This window comes from Silene latifolia, chromosome 8 (assembly GCF_048544455.1).
Source record: "Silene latifolia isolate original U9 population chromosome 8, ASM4854445v1, whole genome shotgun sequence".
Classification (NCBI taxonomy): Eukaryota; Viridiplantae; Streptophyta; class Magnoliopsida; order Caryophyllales; family Caryophyllaceae; genus Silene; species Silene latifolia.
The window spans coordinates 25,718,888-25,733,849 of NC_133533.1; the positions used below are offsets into that span (position 1 = coordinate 25,718,888).

Sequence of the window (14,962 nt, forward strand, 5' to 3'; positions counted from 1 at the left end):
GGCTTAATGGCAAAATAAAATTGATAATAATTAATATATAATGATATCCGTTTAATTTATTATATAAAATACGGGGTATTACAATCTCCATTCACATGACCATAGTCTACCTCAACCTTCTTTCACTCCTCATCGTCTACCTCCACACATGTCCCATATTCCAAATCATCAACCCTAAAATCACGCCTATTATCTTCTATCTTTCTGCAAACCTCACTCACAATCGTCCATTGCTTCTCATACACAACTTCACCAAATCCTAGTCCTAACCCTAAATTCCGTTAGTTTTTTAAAAAATTGATTTCTGGGCTTTTTGTATTTTTGATTAATTTGAGGTGGGAATTTGATATTTTGTCTAATTCAGATTGTTTTTACCCTTAATCTTTGATTGAAGTCTCAATTTAGGTTCTTGTTCTTGTTATTTGTTGATTTTGTTTTCTTTTGATTTATGGGTTCATTCGATCATGGTCGCCTTCTTTTCTCTCCATCCTCATCATCAGTAATAATCTCAGCAAGAACATCTGCAACAATATTATCAATCGCCAAATTAAAGAAGCAGCGGAGTTAGCGGAAATCTCCTTCTTCTTCTCATTCTCACTCTCCTTCATATTCTTCCATTTATATGAATCAGCAGAAAGTGCGGCAAAATCAACCACGAAGTTACCCAATAAATTTTAGTCTTAGTTGTATCAGATTTGGTAATTAATGGGAAACAGAAGATTGATATTCTAGGTTTGTACTGTTTTAAAGGTTAATTTGTCAAGACTTTAATGTTTTAACGAGTGTGAGAATGAGAAGAACAATGGTGAGTATTGGAAATAAGGATTGAGAGCAGTTTAATTCATATGAACGCACTGATAACTCTTCTTAATTTGTTTTTAAGGCAGTTTTTGCGATTTGTATTTTGTGTTTGTTTAATTAGGATAATTAGGGCTTTTGTGTGTTTTTGATTGATATTTGGTAATTTATGGTATTTAAAAGTGGGGTATACTGGGTTTTTAAGTATATTGAAGAGGAAGAAGATGAAGATCATATATAATGACGAAGGAGAGATCTTTTTACCTGCTACTACAAGTTAATAAAGAACCAATTCTAATAAAAGCGAATAGATGTGAAAGTTGGGTATATTGGTAGTTAAATTATAGTTTGGAGTATTTTGAGAAGCACCCCAATAGTTTGGAATATTTTCATTAATTAACCCTAAACAAAAACTAGCATTAAAGTTGAATTTCAAACTTGGTGCCAAAATCAATATTTGAAATATTTAAAAATTAGACTTGGAGTCAAGACGAATTTTCAATTTTCGACTTGGCACCATGCTTGAAATTCAATTCTTTACCTTGGTGCCAACTCTGAAAATTCAAATTTCGGGTTTTTAAACTCAAATACGTCTTATATGTATAATTAAATGTGAAAACATTATGTTTTATTACTCAAAATTTGAATTTTATATTTTTAAACTACTGTTTTAATGTGTTTGGAATACGTTTATTTACAAAAACAAACAAATAGTCGACAAAAGAATTTGTTCTTGGTCATACATTATCAATTACATAATCTCACGTTGAAGTCTCTAACTTTGAACTACAAGGTTCATGCAAAGAACTCTTTCGATATTATTAAACGTCACATTCAAACTACTTCGAGTTCGACTCAGTATGCTCTACACAACCTTCCAAGACGACTTATTAACAATCTTCAATACTAAAGACCACATTTCATTACTTCTCGCCTAAATCGATTGCAACGCCGTCAATTAAAGAACACGTTATAATGTGTTTAATGAGCCAAAATCGCGTTTTAACATCTTTAGTACATTGTAAAACTGTTATGTCATCTTTTAATATCTTATTCAAAGTTGCCAAGTCATCAAATATACGCCACCTCCTTGATACGCGTATCAACACTCCAACTAGTTAAATAATTAGAAAATCAACTCGATAATGAATTAAGGAGCCAAATCATGCAAAACCTATCAGAAACACAAAATGACTCGACCGACCCGATTTTGACCCAACTCAATAACAAACCTGTTAATAACTCAACCCAACAATGACCCGACCTAAACCCGACTCGACAACGACCCGAACCCAAGCTATTAATGGACCCGACTAACCCGGCCCATAACAACCCGAACCCGTCCCGAATGTAGTCACGACCCGATATGACACAACCCGATCTGACCAGACCCAGACCCGACTGACGTGATTGTCACCTCTAACTTTACGTACAAAATTACAATAAAAACCTTCCATGCACGACTCATAGGTATCTCGTACAAGAAATGTCAGAAATAACTAAAGCCAGGGGTTAATTTCTGGATCCTTCAAAGTTCAAATACTGCTAACACTCGTCGAAGGCTCGATATGGGAGTCATACTAAAAGATCGGTAAGCCTGTTTGCAATCAGTAATTACAGAAGAGTAGTTCAAAGAATTCATTGGCACATACTCCGTATAATCTTTAGTTAATCACAGATGCAAAAATTGATCTAAAGAGTACATTAATTGTGGTTTTCAGGTTTTCAGTTTCATCATTTTGAAAGCCAATAGATGATAAGGAACAAGGTACAACCCGCGATGACTGCTGCTAGAATGAGCGTGTCTCTAGACCGCTTCCTTCTAATTGAACCTGTAAACACATGAAAAATTTATGGTCATGGTGATGAATGAGTAGCAATTTGACATCATAAAAACTTTTATGGTTACGAGTAGTCTAAGCAAGTCAAGAAAACGAAAATTAATAAGCAATTTTTTTATCATACCAAGTAGGCCTCGAATGACTGGGAATTTCTCACTTAAACGCTTCACTTTTCCGCCTACATCCCCGAAAAATGCTCTCTGAGAACCCAATACTGACCTAGTTGCCTGTGCCTGACTAATTACCTCATCTATCTGCAGAGCATCAAGCAAAAACACAGGTGTGACATCAAATGATTTCCATACAAATAAACGAAAAAACACTTAATGTGATTTATCAAGTGCTTAAGATATTTGCACTTGCGCTAAACTGACTGATGGTAAATAGGATACAGTTGCCATGAAATGCTGAGATAAAGTTGGAATACATGAGGCATAAGGCAAAAGAAAAGGCAGAGGAAAGCGAAGAAAAACTGACAAAGACCCTCCAATTTGTCCCATATTAAGTGTCCATAGTCTCCAATCCATACACTAGTCCATCATAACCTTTTCTTTGTCAGCGAATGCGAAACCACAATTTAGTACTATGACTATTACAATTTTGTATGGAGACTATGGACACTTAATGCAAAACTGGCCGAATTTGGCAGAATAGCCCGCGACAGCCAGTACTGCGAATGCGAAACCACGATTCAGTACTATGACTATTACAATTTTTTCAAGTGTTTTCATGTCACTTCAGGTTTGAGTGATTACGGATCAAATCACTTCTAGTTGGGATCTACTTCATGTTGAACTTTCGGGTCCAGTCAGGCTTGCGCCAGGTGGATTCCGGTCTTGCGAGGTTCACATTAAACTCCAATTAAAAAAAGGCACAATGTATTGCACTCATCCTCAAAAGTACAAGCTTTGAAGGCTTACATGAGATATGCTTCCATGTATCGCAGCTCTCTCTCGCAATAGTTGCACTTTTGGAGACATACTTCCAGACGCCTGCAAGAACGTAGAAATAAGAAATCTACTAAAAATGAAAAACATCAGAACTTAACAATTTTATATCAGCAATTGTTGCTCTACCTTGTACTCGCTGATATCATCTCTCACTGAACTGAGAAGCTCAGCACTTTCCCTCATCGAATTTATATTTCCCTTTATACGCCGGAATTCCTAAAAACATATAAAGCAACATTTCAAAAGACCAGTGCATTACTGTATGACAACAATATCTACAGACAAGCCGCATTAAAAACTCAGAAGAAGTCACTTGTTGTCTTGTGGTTGTGGACCAGAGATGAAATTTCATAAAAAGCACAATACTCCAAGCAAACACAGTTTAAATTCAGTTAAGATTGTTGATTTATGAAACAAACTTCCATGCTTTGGTGCCTGTGGTCAATCAACAAAAGCTAATTGCAGTTTCCAGGCCTGAGACACAAGTGGAAAGCGCACTGAAGCAGAATATCCATGCAATAAAAAATACCTGGGTAAGCTCATGAAGTATGTCTCTGTGTCTTGCCAGTTTTTGAGTAACTGATGTCGTGGGGACAGCAGACGCAGCACATCTGCTCATTGAATCATTTATGTCAACTAGCTTCTCAAGCAAAGACTGGATTTCCATTTCCATAGACTTCCATGATCTGCTGGAGCTAGGTGAACCGGAATCAACAAAGCCTAGTTCATGACACTATGTTCAGAAAACAGAGATGGGTGACATAAATTCGGCACTATGGTTTATGCATTATGCAGATAAGTGATCACATAATATTATCAAATATGAAGACTTTTCGTTGTAATTGACACGAATTTAAGGCATCCAAAACGAACCAACATAATACAGTACATATTTCTTACAAAGATTGCATATAACATCAAAAGCCAACACGAGCCGCGCACCCTCCCATTAATGCCATAATCGGCGAGTGGTCCTCATGTTTTGAAAGAACAACTCTGTAATGAGAGCATTTAAACAGACATATCGTCCAAAACCAAAATCTAAATTGAACATAGGAACTGAGAATAATGTTGTGAGGTTCTTTCAAAGGCAACATACAAAGAAGTGGGCATTCAAGAATCCTGTTCAATGGCTGGCATGTATACTGGGGCGGAGCAAAAGAAACCAACATAACATACAAAGTGCAAAAAGTAAAAGGTGATTTTCAATAGAATTAACAATTTACACTAACAGAGGGATAACCAAATTCTTCTACAACATTCCACATTTATGATATTCACTATTAAGCTGCATTTGGCGCAGAATGTCGCTGCCAGGGGAAAAAGCATATCCCCTTCCCAAAAAAAGACGAAGAGGAAAGAAAATACTAAGATACATCAAGGGCGAATTAGCAACATGGGCTGTAGTCCCATTATATTGAATCACAATGTCAGCTGTTACAATTTCATGTTGCTAAATGTGGCCAATATCGCCTTAACAGTACAATCATGGTGAGCATAAGAAATGGTCGTTTTTTTGGTGTTATGGCAATGATAATACTAAGGTTGTAACTGGCCATTTCTCAGGGAAAGAGAAAATGAATTTATTTTAATAAATATATGTTGCCCGTGGGAATCTTAAACAAATAATTAGTCATTTTGATGAGACTATTCACTAGTGTGTAATAATAAGAATTCATTAAACCACAAGTAAACCTTAGTTTAAAAAGAGGTGTGCTTGAGCTCAAGACTTAGTAAAGCAATAGCCAAAATGCCTACAGGCATCAGTTGCGCCTTCTGCAGCAAGGCTTAGCAAGCAATGCGCAATGCTATGCAAGTGCATTTTTCTCCCGTTATCCATATCTTACAGGTTAGCCATCTTAATATCCAAAAAAGATCCCATTCAACGATATTTTATTTTGAAAATAAAATTTGTGTGCAAAAAGAGTGGTCTCGACTCTTGACAATGAGGCAAGCGCTTTTACATCTACCTCGTATCTTGTCGTCTAAGGCTCTTGTTGCTTTGTGCCTTTTAAAACTAAGGAGATTGCAAAAGGCAGGTTGCTCAACAAACCCTAAAAAAAACTAGATTCATAGGCGAGATCAGGAGGCCTAGAAAGCCTTCAAGAGAAATGATAGTGTAGCTCGCATCTTGATGTTGAGCAGCATGAGGACTGGTAATGCTCAGGTTTGAAAGGCATACCACGGTTGTGGCCCTCTGGGATGCTTGCAATATGGTGGAACATACACTACTCACTTGCGCGAACTGAATTTAAAGTTTGATGGTTATAAGAAGTGCCGTTATCATACTATGAGGCAGCATCTTACAACCAACCATGTCAAACATGATCAGTGAGTTAGCTCTTGTTGGTAATATTCTAAGTGATGAACAACAAGTTCAGGCTGATACGTTCTCTTCCACCTAAGGGTTGGGATCATATGAAGGTGAACCTCACCCACGACAACATCAAAACTTTTGATGAAGGTGAAAGTGAATCTCCCTGAGAAGTCGGAATAAAAGGCCTTCATAGCTGAGGGAGAAATGAGTAAGACAACTGGTCATAAGCGCAAGTGGGGTACTCCAGGAGCTCCCAAAGGTGGGAAGAAGAATAAACCTCCTACAAAGAAGACTAAAAATAGAGACGCTAAGCATGCCAGAGGGAAGCGTCGTGGAAAGAAAGACTTATTTAATGTGACATGCTACAATTGTCATAAACTTGTTAGAGAATTCTTGGATAATCCACCAATGAGTTGGAAATACGAAAGAGATTTTATTCCGCGGTTTTCTACACATTGTTTCTTTTGAGTACAAAGCCATGGTTTTAGTAGAAAATCATTTGAGGCCATGGTGAGAAACCAAGGTTCCTCACCCGTGGTTTTCTAGGAGAACCATTGCAGTTCATGGTTTTCTCAAAGAAAACTAACTTGTGTTGACCTAACTTTACGGTTGCTAGCTTCCTTCCAACATACCAAATATGCCATATACTCAACAGTCAAAACCTTCATACAATCATGCCTATCGAAATTAGTGCATCCATAAAAGACCTGAACACAAATCAATTCTTCAACAGTTTCAACTCCCAAGTTCCAAAAACTAAAATTGGTAACCTCGACTAAGTAGTCAGATCTATTCCCACGAATACACCAATAAGCCTACAATTGATCGAAAAGAACGCAACCACTAGTTAAGATAAACTTATAACCCTGCCACATCAAACGCGCTAGCTTGTGTGCATCCAAGTCAAGGTGTACCTCATGCATATTACAGAACGCCCTTGAACAGCTCTTTCGAACCTTGACACCTAAGCCACATTTCCGCCCACCAATTACAAACTCTAACCTAAATCCTTATTCATCATTTACATCTACCTCCAGCAACTCACACTCATTACACCCATAAACAATCAAATAGTGTAACTGTTCTACCTTCAATACACTTCCCACAAATCATTTCTAAGTAATCTATACCGTAACTCTCATTAAAACTCAAAACATCGAATTCCCCAACATGCAACAAACAAATCAAACAGCTGATTGACTTAAAATCAACAACTAAAACCCGAAATCAAATCATAAAATTCATATCCAAATTCAAATTCCACCCAATAATCTATACCCAATACAATGCAGACCCTAGTGCAGCATTTCAGCACAATACAACAACATTATCCTAGTGCCTCAATGACTCTCGCAAATTGCGGGGTAAGGGGATCGGATAAACTCAATTGCGGGGTAAGGGGGATCGGATGTACGCAGCATTTTAGCATATCATTGCTAAAAATCAATAAATCACTGAAAAACAACTGAAATCAAATCAAATTAAAGAAATGAAAACCTTGAGAAGAACGAGAGGCAAGCTTAGCATAAGAAGAGAGTTTAACATCAAGATCTCCTTCAATTTTTCGGGCTTCTTTTCGAAGTTCTTCCCAACCCGATTCCTGCAACTCCGCATTCAGATCCGACATTATCAGCACCTTTCAGCTCGACTCGATCCGACCCGGTTTGTGTTCGTCAACACGCACAAAAATGAAGATGAATTCTGGGTTGTTTGAGATTTAAGATGAATAATGGTATTTGTTAAAGGAAGTTGGGTGGAGGAGTGATCGCATTTTATTATTGGTGTTTCTGGGTTTTTATTGTGTTTATGGGAGTGTTGAGGAAGAAAAATGGAGGTAAAATTAAGTAAATTGTACGAGTAGTTAGAATTTCGATCATCAATTTGGGCTAAATCACAAATAAATTGAGATTAATTGAGTTTTTGTGTTTTCCAAGTTATACTATTGTGTATTTAGTGTATATAGTTAAACTCTATGTATATATTTAATTATTTATTATAAATTCTCATTTGTGACGAGCATTTTTTGTCATATTTTTTTACCTCTCCTAAGTTGCAAGTGGGACAGAAGCTGTGTGAGGTCACAAGCTTATGACGAACACAAGCGAGACTTATTGTATGTTTATATAATGATCTTATACGTTGTTTATTTGTCTTCGTTAATTTGGCTTGTTAGTTAATTCATAATTCATCCATAAACCAAGTCAATTATCATTTGCTAGTTTATTTACTTAGATTTCACATAAACAACCAAATCACCAAATAATCTATTAACCAATCTAATGTCATTTCAAGCTTCACGGATGGGCTTTAGGTGTAAATTCTGCTTCTTATTTCCTAAAAGTAATTTGTGTATCATAAAGGAGGGCTTTTTGTTTATGCTCCGGCTCAACCGTCTGAAAAGTCGGAATTTTGGAATGAATTGCAGAATTTTGTCCTTAATCTTGATTTACCTTTTTTATTACTAGGAGATCTTAACGAGATTAAGAGTCTCAGGGAAAAAGAAGGTGGTGCAATGGTAACGAATGCGCGTTGTATGAGATTAACTAAATTTTTAAGTAATATAAATTGTATAGATCTCCCTTTTTCCGGTAATTTTTTTACTTGGAGAAAAAAGAAAAGTGGTTCTGAGAATATTTTTGAAATACTTGATAGAGCCTTAGCGTCCCCTAATTGGATTAGTAGATATCCAAACTTGCAGTTTTTGCATCATGCTTTCACTAGTTCCGACCGTTGTCCTATCTCAGTGAAGTTCCATGACCAAGTTCATAAGAAAGCCCCACCTTTTCGATTCGAACTCATGTGGACCCTCCGGAATGATTTCGGTAAAATTGTCAAAAGTTGTTGGCAATATCAGTTTCAGGGATCTTATATGTTCTGTCTCTCCCAAAAATGCAAATTGCTAAAACAAAAGGCTAAGAAATGGAACCAGTCTACTTTTGGAAATATTTTTAGACAACTTTCAATTCTTTGAAAAAAAAAATTAGAAAATATTCAAAATCAACTAGGCACATCTCATATTACCAATTTAGAAGTCGCGCAAGTGAGATGGTTGAAAAAGCGTGATGCATTCCTTGACTATAAACGTGTTTACTGGCAACAAAAAGCTCGTATAAACAAAGCTAATTTTGGAGATAATAATAACAAGTTTTTTCAAACTCATGCCACGATTAGACGTAGTAGAAATGGTATTAAACAGTTTATAAATAAGAATGGTGCTTGTATTACTGATCAAAACCTTATTAAGCAAGAAATATCCGAGGAGTTTAAACTTAGGTTTGCGAAAAATCAACTTTGTAATTTTGACAAGAATGAGGATTTTAAGTCTATTTGTGGTTTAATTACAGATGAAGATAACAGATTTCTTACAGGTAATATTAGTAGGGAAGAGGTTAAACAAAATGTGTTTAGTTTAGCCGCTGATAAATGTCCAGGTTCCCGATGGATTTCCTGAGTTTTTTCAAAAATACTGGGATATTGTAGGAAATTCTGTCACTCATGCAGTTTTAGCATTTTTCCATTCTGAGAAATTACTAAAAGAAATAAACCATACTTCCATAGCATTGATTCCTAAAATTGAAAATCTTCAAACAGCAAACAATTTTCGCCCGATAGTCTTTGTTCAACAATTTATAAAATTATTGCAAAAATCTTGGCTAATCGTCTTCGAAATGTCTTGCATAAGATTATACACCCGTTTCAAAGTGCTTTTACACCTAATCGATTCATTCAAGATAATATTCTTTTAGCACACGAGATTTTCAACTCATTTAAACGTAAAAAGGGAAAAGGAGGTTGGATTGCAATCAAACTTGATATGGAGAAAGTGATGCGTGTCCTAAATATGACGTTTTACACCCTATTTTACACGCATTTCAGAGCTCAATTATGTAGTTTGTGCTACTATTTTCCCTATTTCCGTCTACTTTCGTGTTTTTGTGTAATATTGCAGAAATGTGAAGAATTCAGCGGAAAATGAGTCGAATCCGTCCCCGAGTATTTATCATAGGACCTGACATGAAGTAGTGACTCGAGGAATGAGCTTGGTGTGCGTTTCAAGGCCTAAAGATAGCAAAAGCATGGGTGCGTACGAGTTTAACAAGCAAAGAAGCACTTCACGATATTGCAGCCTTATTCAGATAGCTATATATCGAGTTCTAGATCTGATAATCAAGTGATTCTAATTGGAGGTGAAATCTTATCCTCTTAGATTTCCAACGCCGCGTAGAACGCCTGATTTGACCAAGTAACGAAGAAATGGCAGCTGTTTTAAGATCGGTGCGCGCTGCAAGAATTGTCGGAATGCACTACTGTACAACACTCTTGGTCGATCGACTGGTCTCATTGGTCGATCGACCACCCCACGATCTGATGCGCAATGTAAAAGACGAGGAAGCCCATTGTAATTAGGTTTAGGAATAAGGGTTTTACGTGACATTCCTATATAACGTAACCCCTTCCTATTCATTAATCATCATTCATTAGCTTAGTTTAATCTAGTTTTTCATATTACGTTACTTTAGGTTTCATTCACATTCAATTTATATTTTAGTTATCAATAAAGTTCTTATGGCGGATCTATTCATTCCTCTTTTATTTTTTGGTAATTCCTGTTCCTTTACTTCAGTTTATTTATTTTGTTTATAGTTTAGAAATTTCTAGCTTAGAATCCCGGAACCCTAGATTTAGTTTATGCACTTTAATCATTCTAGTATTTCAATTATGAATTCTTATGCTTTAATTACCAATCTTATAGTTGTTATTATCATTAACATGTCTAGCTAAATCACCATTGCTAGGATGTAGGCGAACTTAGCGTAGATGGCACTACAATAGGCTACCCTCGGATTAGGGCTTGGTCGACCGACTGGCTTATCTGGTCGGTCGACTGAGTCGGTTGGTCGATCGACTGGGGTAGCTGGTCGATCGACCACCTTCGTGTCTGATTTGCTTCGTTTAACTCGTTAAGTGCAATATCTATCAATGAGACCTAGCGGAGACTTGTTAGATGCTTAGTTTTGACCAACCCGTAGATCGAAAGATAGGTAAGGACTTAAATTAACGAATTAAGACGGCTAAATTGCTAGATCAAAAGATAATGTAATTTAGGCATTAGGAACACTAGTCAAGAACGAAAGTTAGTATTAGTGACATCTAGGGACTAATAGCATAGACCGAGAGGGGCTATTAGTTGACTTGGACCGAGAGGACTTGTCATACCCATCACCCATGACTGTATTTCGAGACTTACCTAGACTTTTGTGCCATCGTAGCTATAGTGACCCGATCATCCTAGCTCCTTTCTATTATTTGTTTACATCATCTTATTATTTGCTTGTTTTTATTTGCTTATTTATTTCATTTGCATTTAGACTTAGACAAAATCCAAACCCCCTCATATTGTTACCCTAAGACTAGAATATTAAACAATAGAAACTCCCCCGCCTCTCTGTGGTTCGACCCTGTTACCACTAGCTTCTGTTAGTTTTAATAGGTATTATAAATATTATTTTTGGTGCACACAACGACATGCATCAAATTTTAGCGCCGTTGCCGGGGAGGCAGCGCTAGTTTTAGTTGTTTTTATTTTAGTCTGTCTTTAGCCTCAAGGGATTTATTCCTTGAGGCAGTTCTCATCTTTTTCCTTTAGTTTTGTTTTTATAGGTCTTTCAGGTCCTATCTAAGCAGGATTTTGGAAGGAGAACATCAAAGGGAAGGCTTGAGTACCTTTGATTCTTCCACCAAGATGTCTAACATCTCTAGAATTATAGCACAATTTGAAGCTCAGAATGCAAAATCTGACAAGCTGGAGAGTAGACAATCGCGGAAAGCAAGTGTAGAGATGAGTACTGTTGCGGCACTTGAGGCTTCTGTTAATGCTCAATCTGAAAAGCTTGAGCTGGCACAATTGAAGCAAGAAAATTCAGAGCAGAATGCTTCGGTTCATGGCACCAATGAGATTGCGGAATTGAGAACGGTAGTCCAAGCTCTTATGGCTCATATGGTGAAAATTGAAAGCCAAATAGCTATCTTCGCAGCTAATCAAGTTGCTAACTCACCAAGTAAATTTGAGATGCCTATCGAGACCATTAATGCCATTAATCTCCGAAGTGGCCTTTCTTATGATGGACCCGTGAAGCAAGGAGAGGATTCGGGAAATATGGAGAAGCTTATTAAAGTTTCTGATGCGGAAAAAGATCACGTTCCCAGTACTCATGGTCGACCGACCGTATACCATGGTCGATCGACCAACCTACCTGATGATACTGCACACTTTAATTTGACAGTCAGGAGCTTTCTGATCCCAGCTCCAATGGTCGACCGACCAACACCACCGGGTCGACCACCAAAGATGCCTCGCACAGAATGAAAATCCGTCACTTGATTTGCATGACACCACAGCTAATGATAATGTGACGAGGGTTTTGAACATGCGCAAGTTCGATGTTGTTAATTTGCGTGATACTTCGGCCTGAATTATTGACGGGTCGTTCATTTCAAGAGCTATGAAGTCACTTCCGAGAGTTGATAAGGACAAGGTCCTTAATTGAAAGGATGTTTCAAAGAAGGAAGTAGAGGAGCGAGCCGAGTTGTCAATAAAGCTTCCATTTCCTGAGCGGCTCCAGAAATCGGAAGATGAGGTACATTATGTGAATATTGATGATGTCCCACCTTTTATTCCTACCCTTATTACTTCTCTAACACCTCTGCCCTAGATTGGGAGCAAGATGGAGGAAGATTTTGCTGTTTTGTCTGTTTCAGGAGCTGGTTTGGGGAAGAAAGAGCCACCTGATTTTCCAGCTTTGAAGAAGTCAGAGCGAGGCATGGAGTATGATCTGGAGTTCGATGAGTCGGACGATACTAGGGCATGGAGGGCTAGAGCTGTTGACGATCCATTGAGTTGCCTAGATGACGGAGATGGGTGGTCTTCATCTGCTGAGATTAGTATTGCTGAGGCGACTGCATCTAGCCAAAGGCCATGGTCGGAGTTATCCCGCAGTTTCCGCGGATAAACACTTTCACATTTTATTGCTTGAGTTTTAAGACAATTCTTTTTATTGCATTTTTTAGACTATTTCCCGCTTTAAGTTTGCGAGACTACGTATTTTATTTGTTTTGCTTAGGATTATTAAGACTATAGACTGTTTTTATTGGGTTTGCGCGAATTTTGGGCGCGTATATATTGTGCATTTGCAGGTTTATAGACCATGATAACTCAATCTATTGAGTTATTTCGAAGAAAACAAGACTGCTGCATCAGGTGCAATGGTCGGTCGACCGGTTCCCTTGGTCGATCGACCGGGTTGCAAATTTCCAGAAGCATTGTTCGCTGAGTAGTTGGTCGGTCGACCAGCCCCATCAGTCGGTTGACCACCGACGCTGCTATACTTGACTCTCATTTTCTTCTACTTTAATTTCCATGCACATTTTTCCCGCCCAAGTTCTTTTATTTCCGAACGATGTTTGCTTTTCTGTCTTTCAGGTATCCTATGGTAGCACTGCTGGCTACCGAAACCTCCTAGCTCGCGCTGGTTTGGGGAGGTTTCCGTTCGCGCATGAAGTCTTGTGAGTTCCCGAAATCTTGTTCTCTTATGTCTTATTTAGTTGTAGTTCTTTAAATGCAGATTCCCATTTCCTTTTTCACTTCTTATACATGATTTTGCACAATGAGGACATTGTGTGATTTGGTTTGGGGAAGGGTTTTGCGTTGCATTCATTCTGTTTTGCATTCACGTTTATTGCATTTTTGCTTGCATTGTTATTTCATTTCCCTTATATATACCAAAATACCAAAAAAATTGAAAAATTTCAAAAAATTCAAACAAATTTGCACGTTTATTTTAGCATATAGGTTGAGTCGGAACGGTAGTATTTCAATGATGACATTGCTTTTACAGCTGTTTATGCCTAAGCCTTGCTTAATTGACATGTTATTAGTAGAATCATATATGCATGGTCTACGAGTTTTCGTTAATTTATTTGCTGAATCTTGAGACTTGACTTTGATTTTTGGCAAACTACATCATTTTCTGAGTTATTAGAGCCTATAACTGGTGTCATCCATGACCGGTTTATTTAGGAATGTGAGTAGTACTCCTTATGAGACATGTTATATCAATATGCATAAATATGAACTTAATCTGCTTAATACATGTGTGCATTCGGGTTCGTGGTTTGTTGACACATGTGGTAGAGGTTTCCCTTTATTCATTTTACCCATAAACCCCTCATAGCTAAATTTAGCCTTTTGTCCCTTAACTACATCATATATTTAGCCTGCCTTTGTCAAGCTAGTAGTCTTAGTTTTTGGGAATGTGTCTATTGCGGTTTGGTTATTTTACTCTTTATTGAGATGTTGGTGAAATGGTGAAAGGGAAGGAAAGAAAAAGGTTTGAAAAGAAAGAGAAAAGAAAGAAAAAAATAGAATACGAAAAAAAAAATTCGAAAAAAATCACATGTTGCAATTGTTATGAGTTGGTGATTTTGTACTCCCATGTATTATTTCTAATTGTTGGGGAGTTGAGTTATTATTGGAGGTTGTGAGATTTGTGGTAGTTATAGCACCGTTTCATCGATTTAATTTTGAGTAAGGCAGTGGATGTTGTTATAATTTGGTTTAGTTGTTACTAGCTTGGCTTTAACTCCTCATATCCAAATTTATCTTAGCCCTTCTTACCCATAGACTCACATATCCATATTTACCTCGGCATGTGTCATGGTCATTTGTTTGGTTGGAATGCATATGTACGGTTGTAGAGATCATTTTCATATTAGATTGTAGGCATGTTCTTATAGGTCGTAGTTAGGTGAGAGTCTTTACATCTACTTCTTTCTATCTTTTACATATACTCACCCGTATTCATTGAGTGATATGAGCGACCCGTGAGAGTCCAAAATGATAAGTCTATATAGTTGACGGTTCAACAGTTTTTGACGACTTCATAACTCGTTTGCATGATTCATATTGCTAATTTATTGTTAGTTGTTGCATTAAACTGGTTTAGGCTTTTCAGTTTGCATTTCGCTCTGAGATTGAACTCGTTCCATTAGGTCCTAGA

General features: G+C 37.3%; 1 protein-coding gene across 1 annotated transcript; it reads right to left on the reverse strand.

Moving 5' to 3' along the window:
* Positions 1-2,358: 2,358 nt before the first annotated feature.
* Positions 2,359-7,838, reverse strand: LOC141596604 (Golgi SNAP receptor complex member 1-2). Its single transcript, XM_074416803.1, has 6 exons — positions 7,404-7,838; positions 4,119-4,309; positions 3,716-3,805; positions 3,560-3,631; positions 2,764-2,893; positions 2,359-2,630 (listed from the first exon to the last, which is right to left on the reverse strand). Exons 1-6 carry the CDS (start codon positions 7,531-7,533, stop codon positions 2,533-2,535), a joined length of 711 nt encoding a protein of 236 aa, XP_074272904.1. The 5' UTR covers positions 7,534-7,838; the 3' UTR covers positions 2,359-2,532.
* Positions 7,839-14,962: the final 7,124 nt, after the last annotated feature.

Coding starts and splice junctions, on each gene's coding strand:
- LOC141596604 (XM_074416803.1), bottom strand. CDS start 7,533: ATGTCGGATCTGAATGCGGAGTTGCAGGAATCGGGTTGGGAAGAACTT. Junction 4,310..7,403: donor TGCCTCTCGTTCTTCTCAAG/GTTTTCATTTCT, acceptor GTCATGAACTAG/GCTTTGTTGATTCCGGTTCA. Junction 3,806..4,118: donor TACTTCATGAGCTTACCCAG/GTATTTTTTATT, acceptor ATATGTTTTTAG/GAATTCCGGCGTATAAAGGG.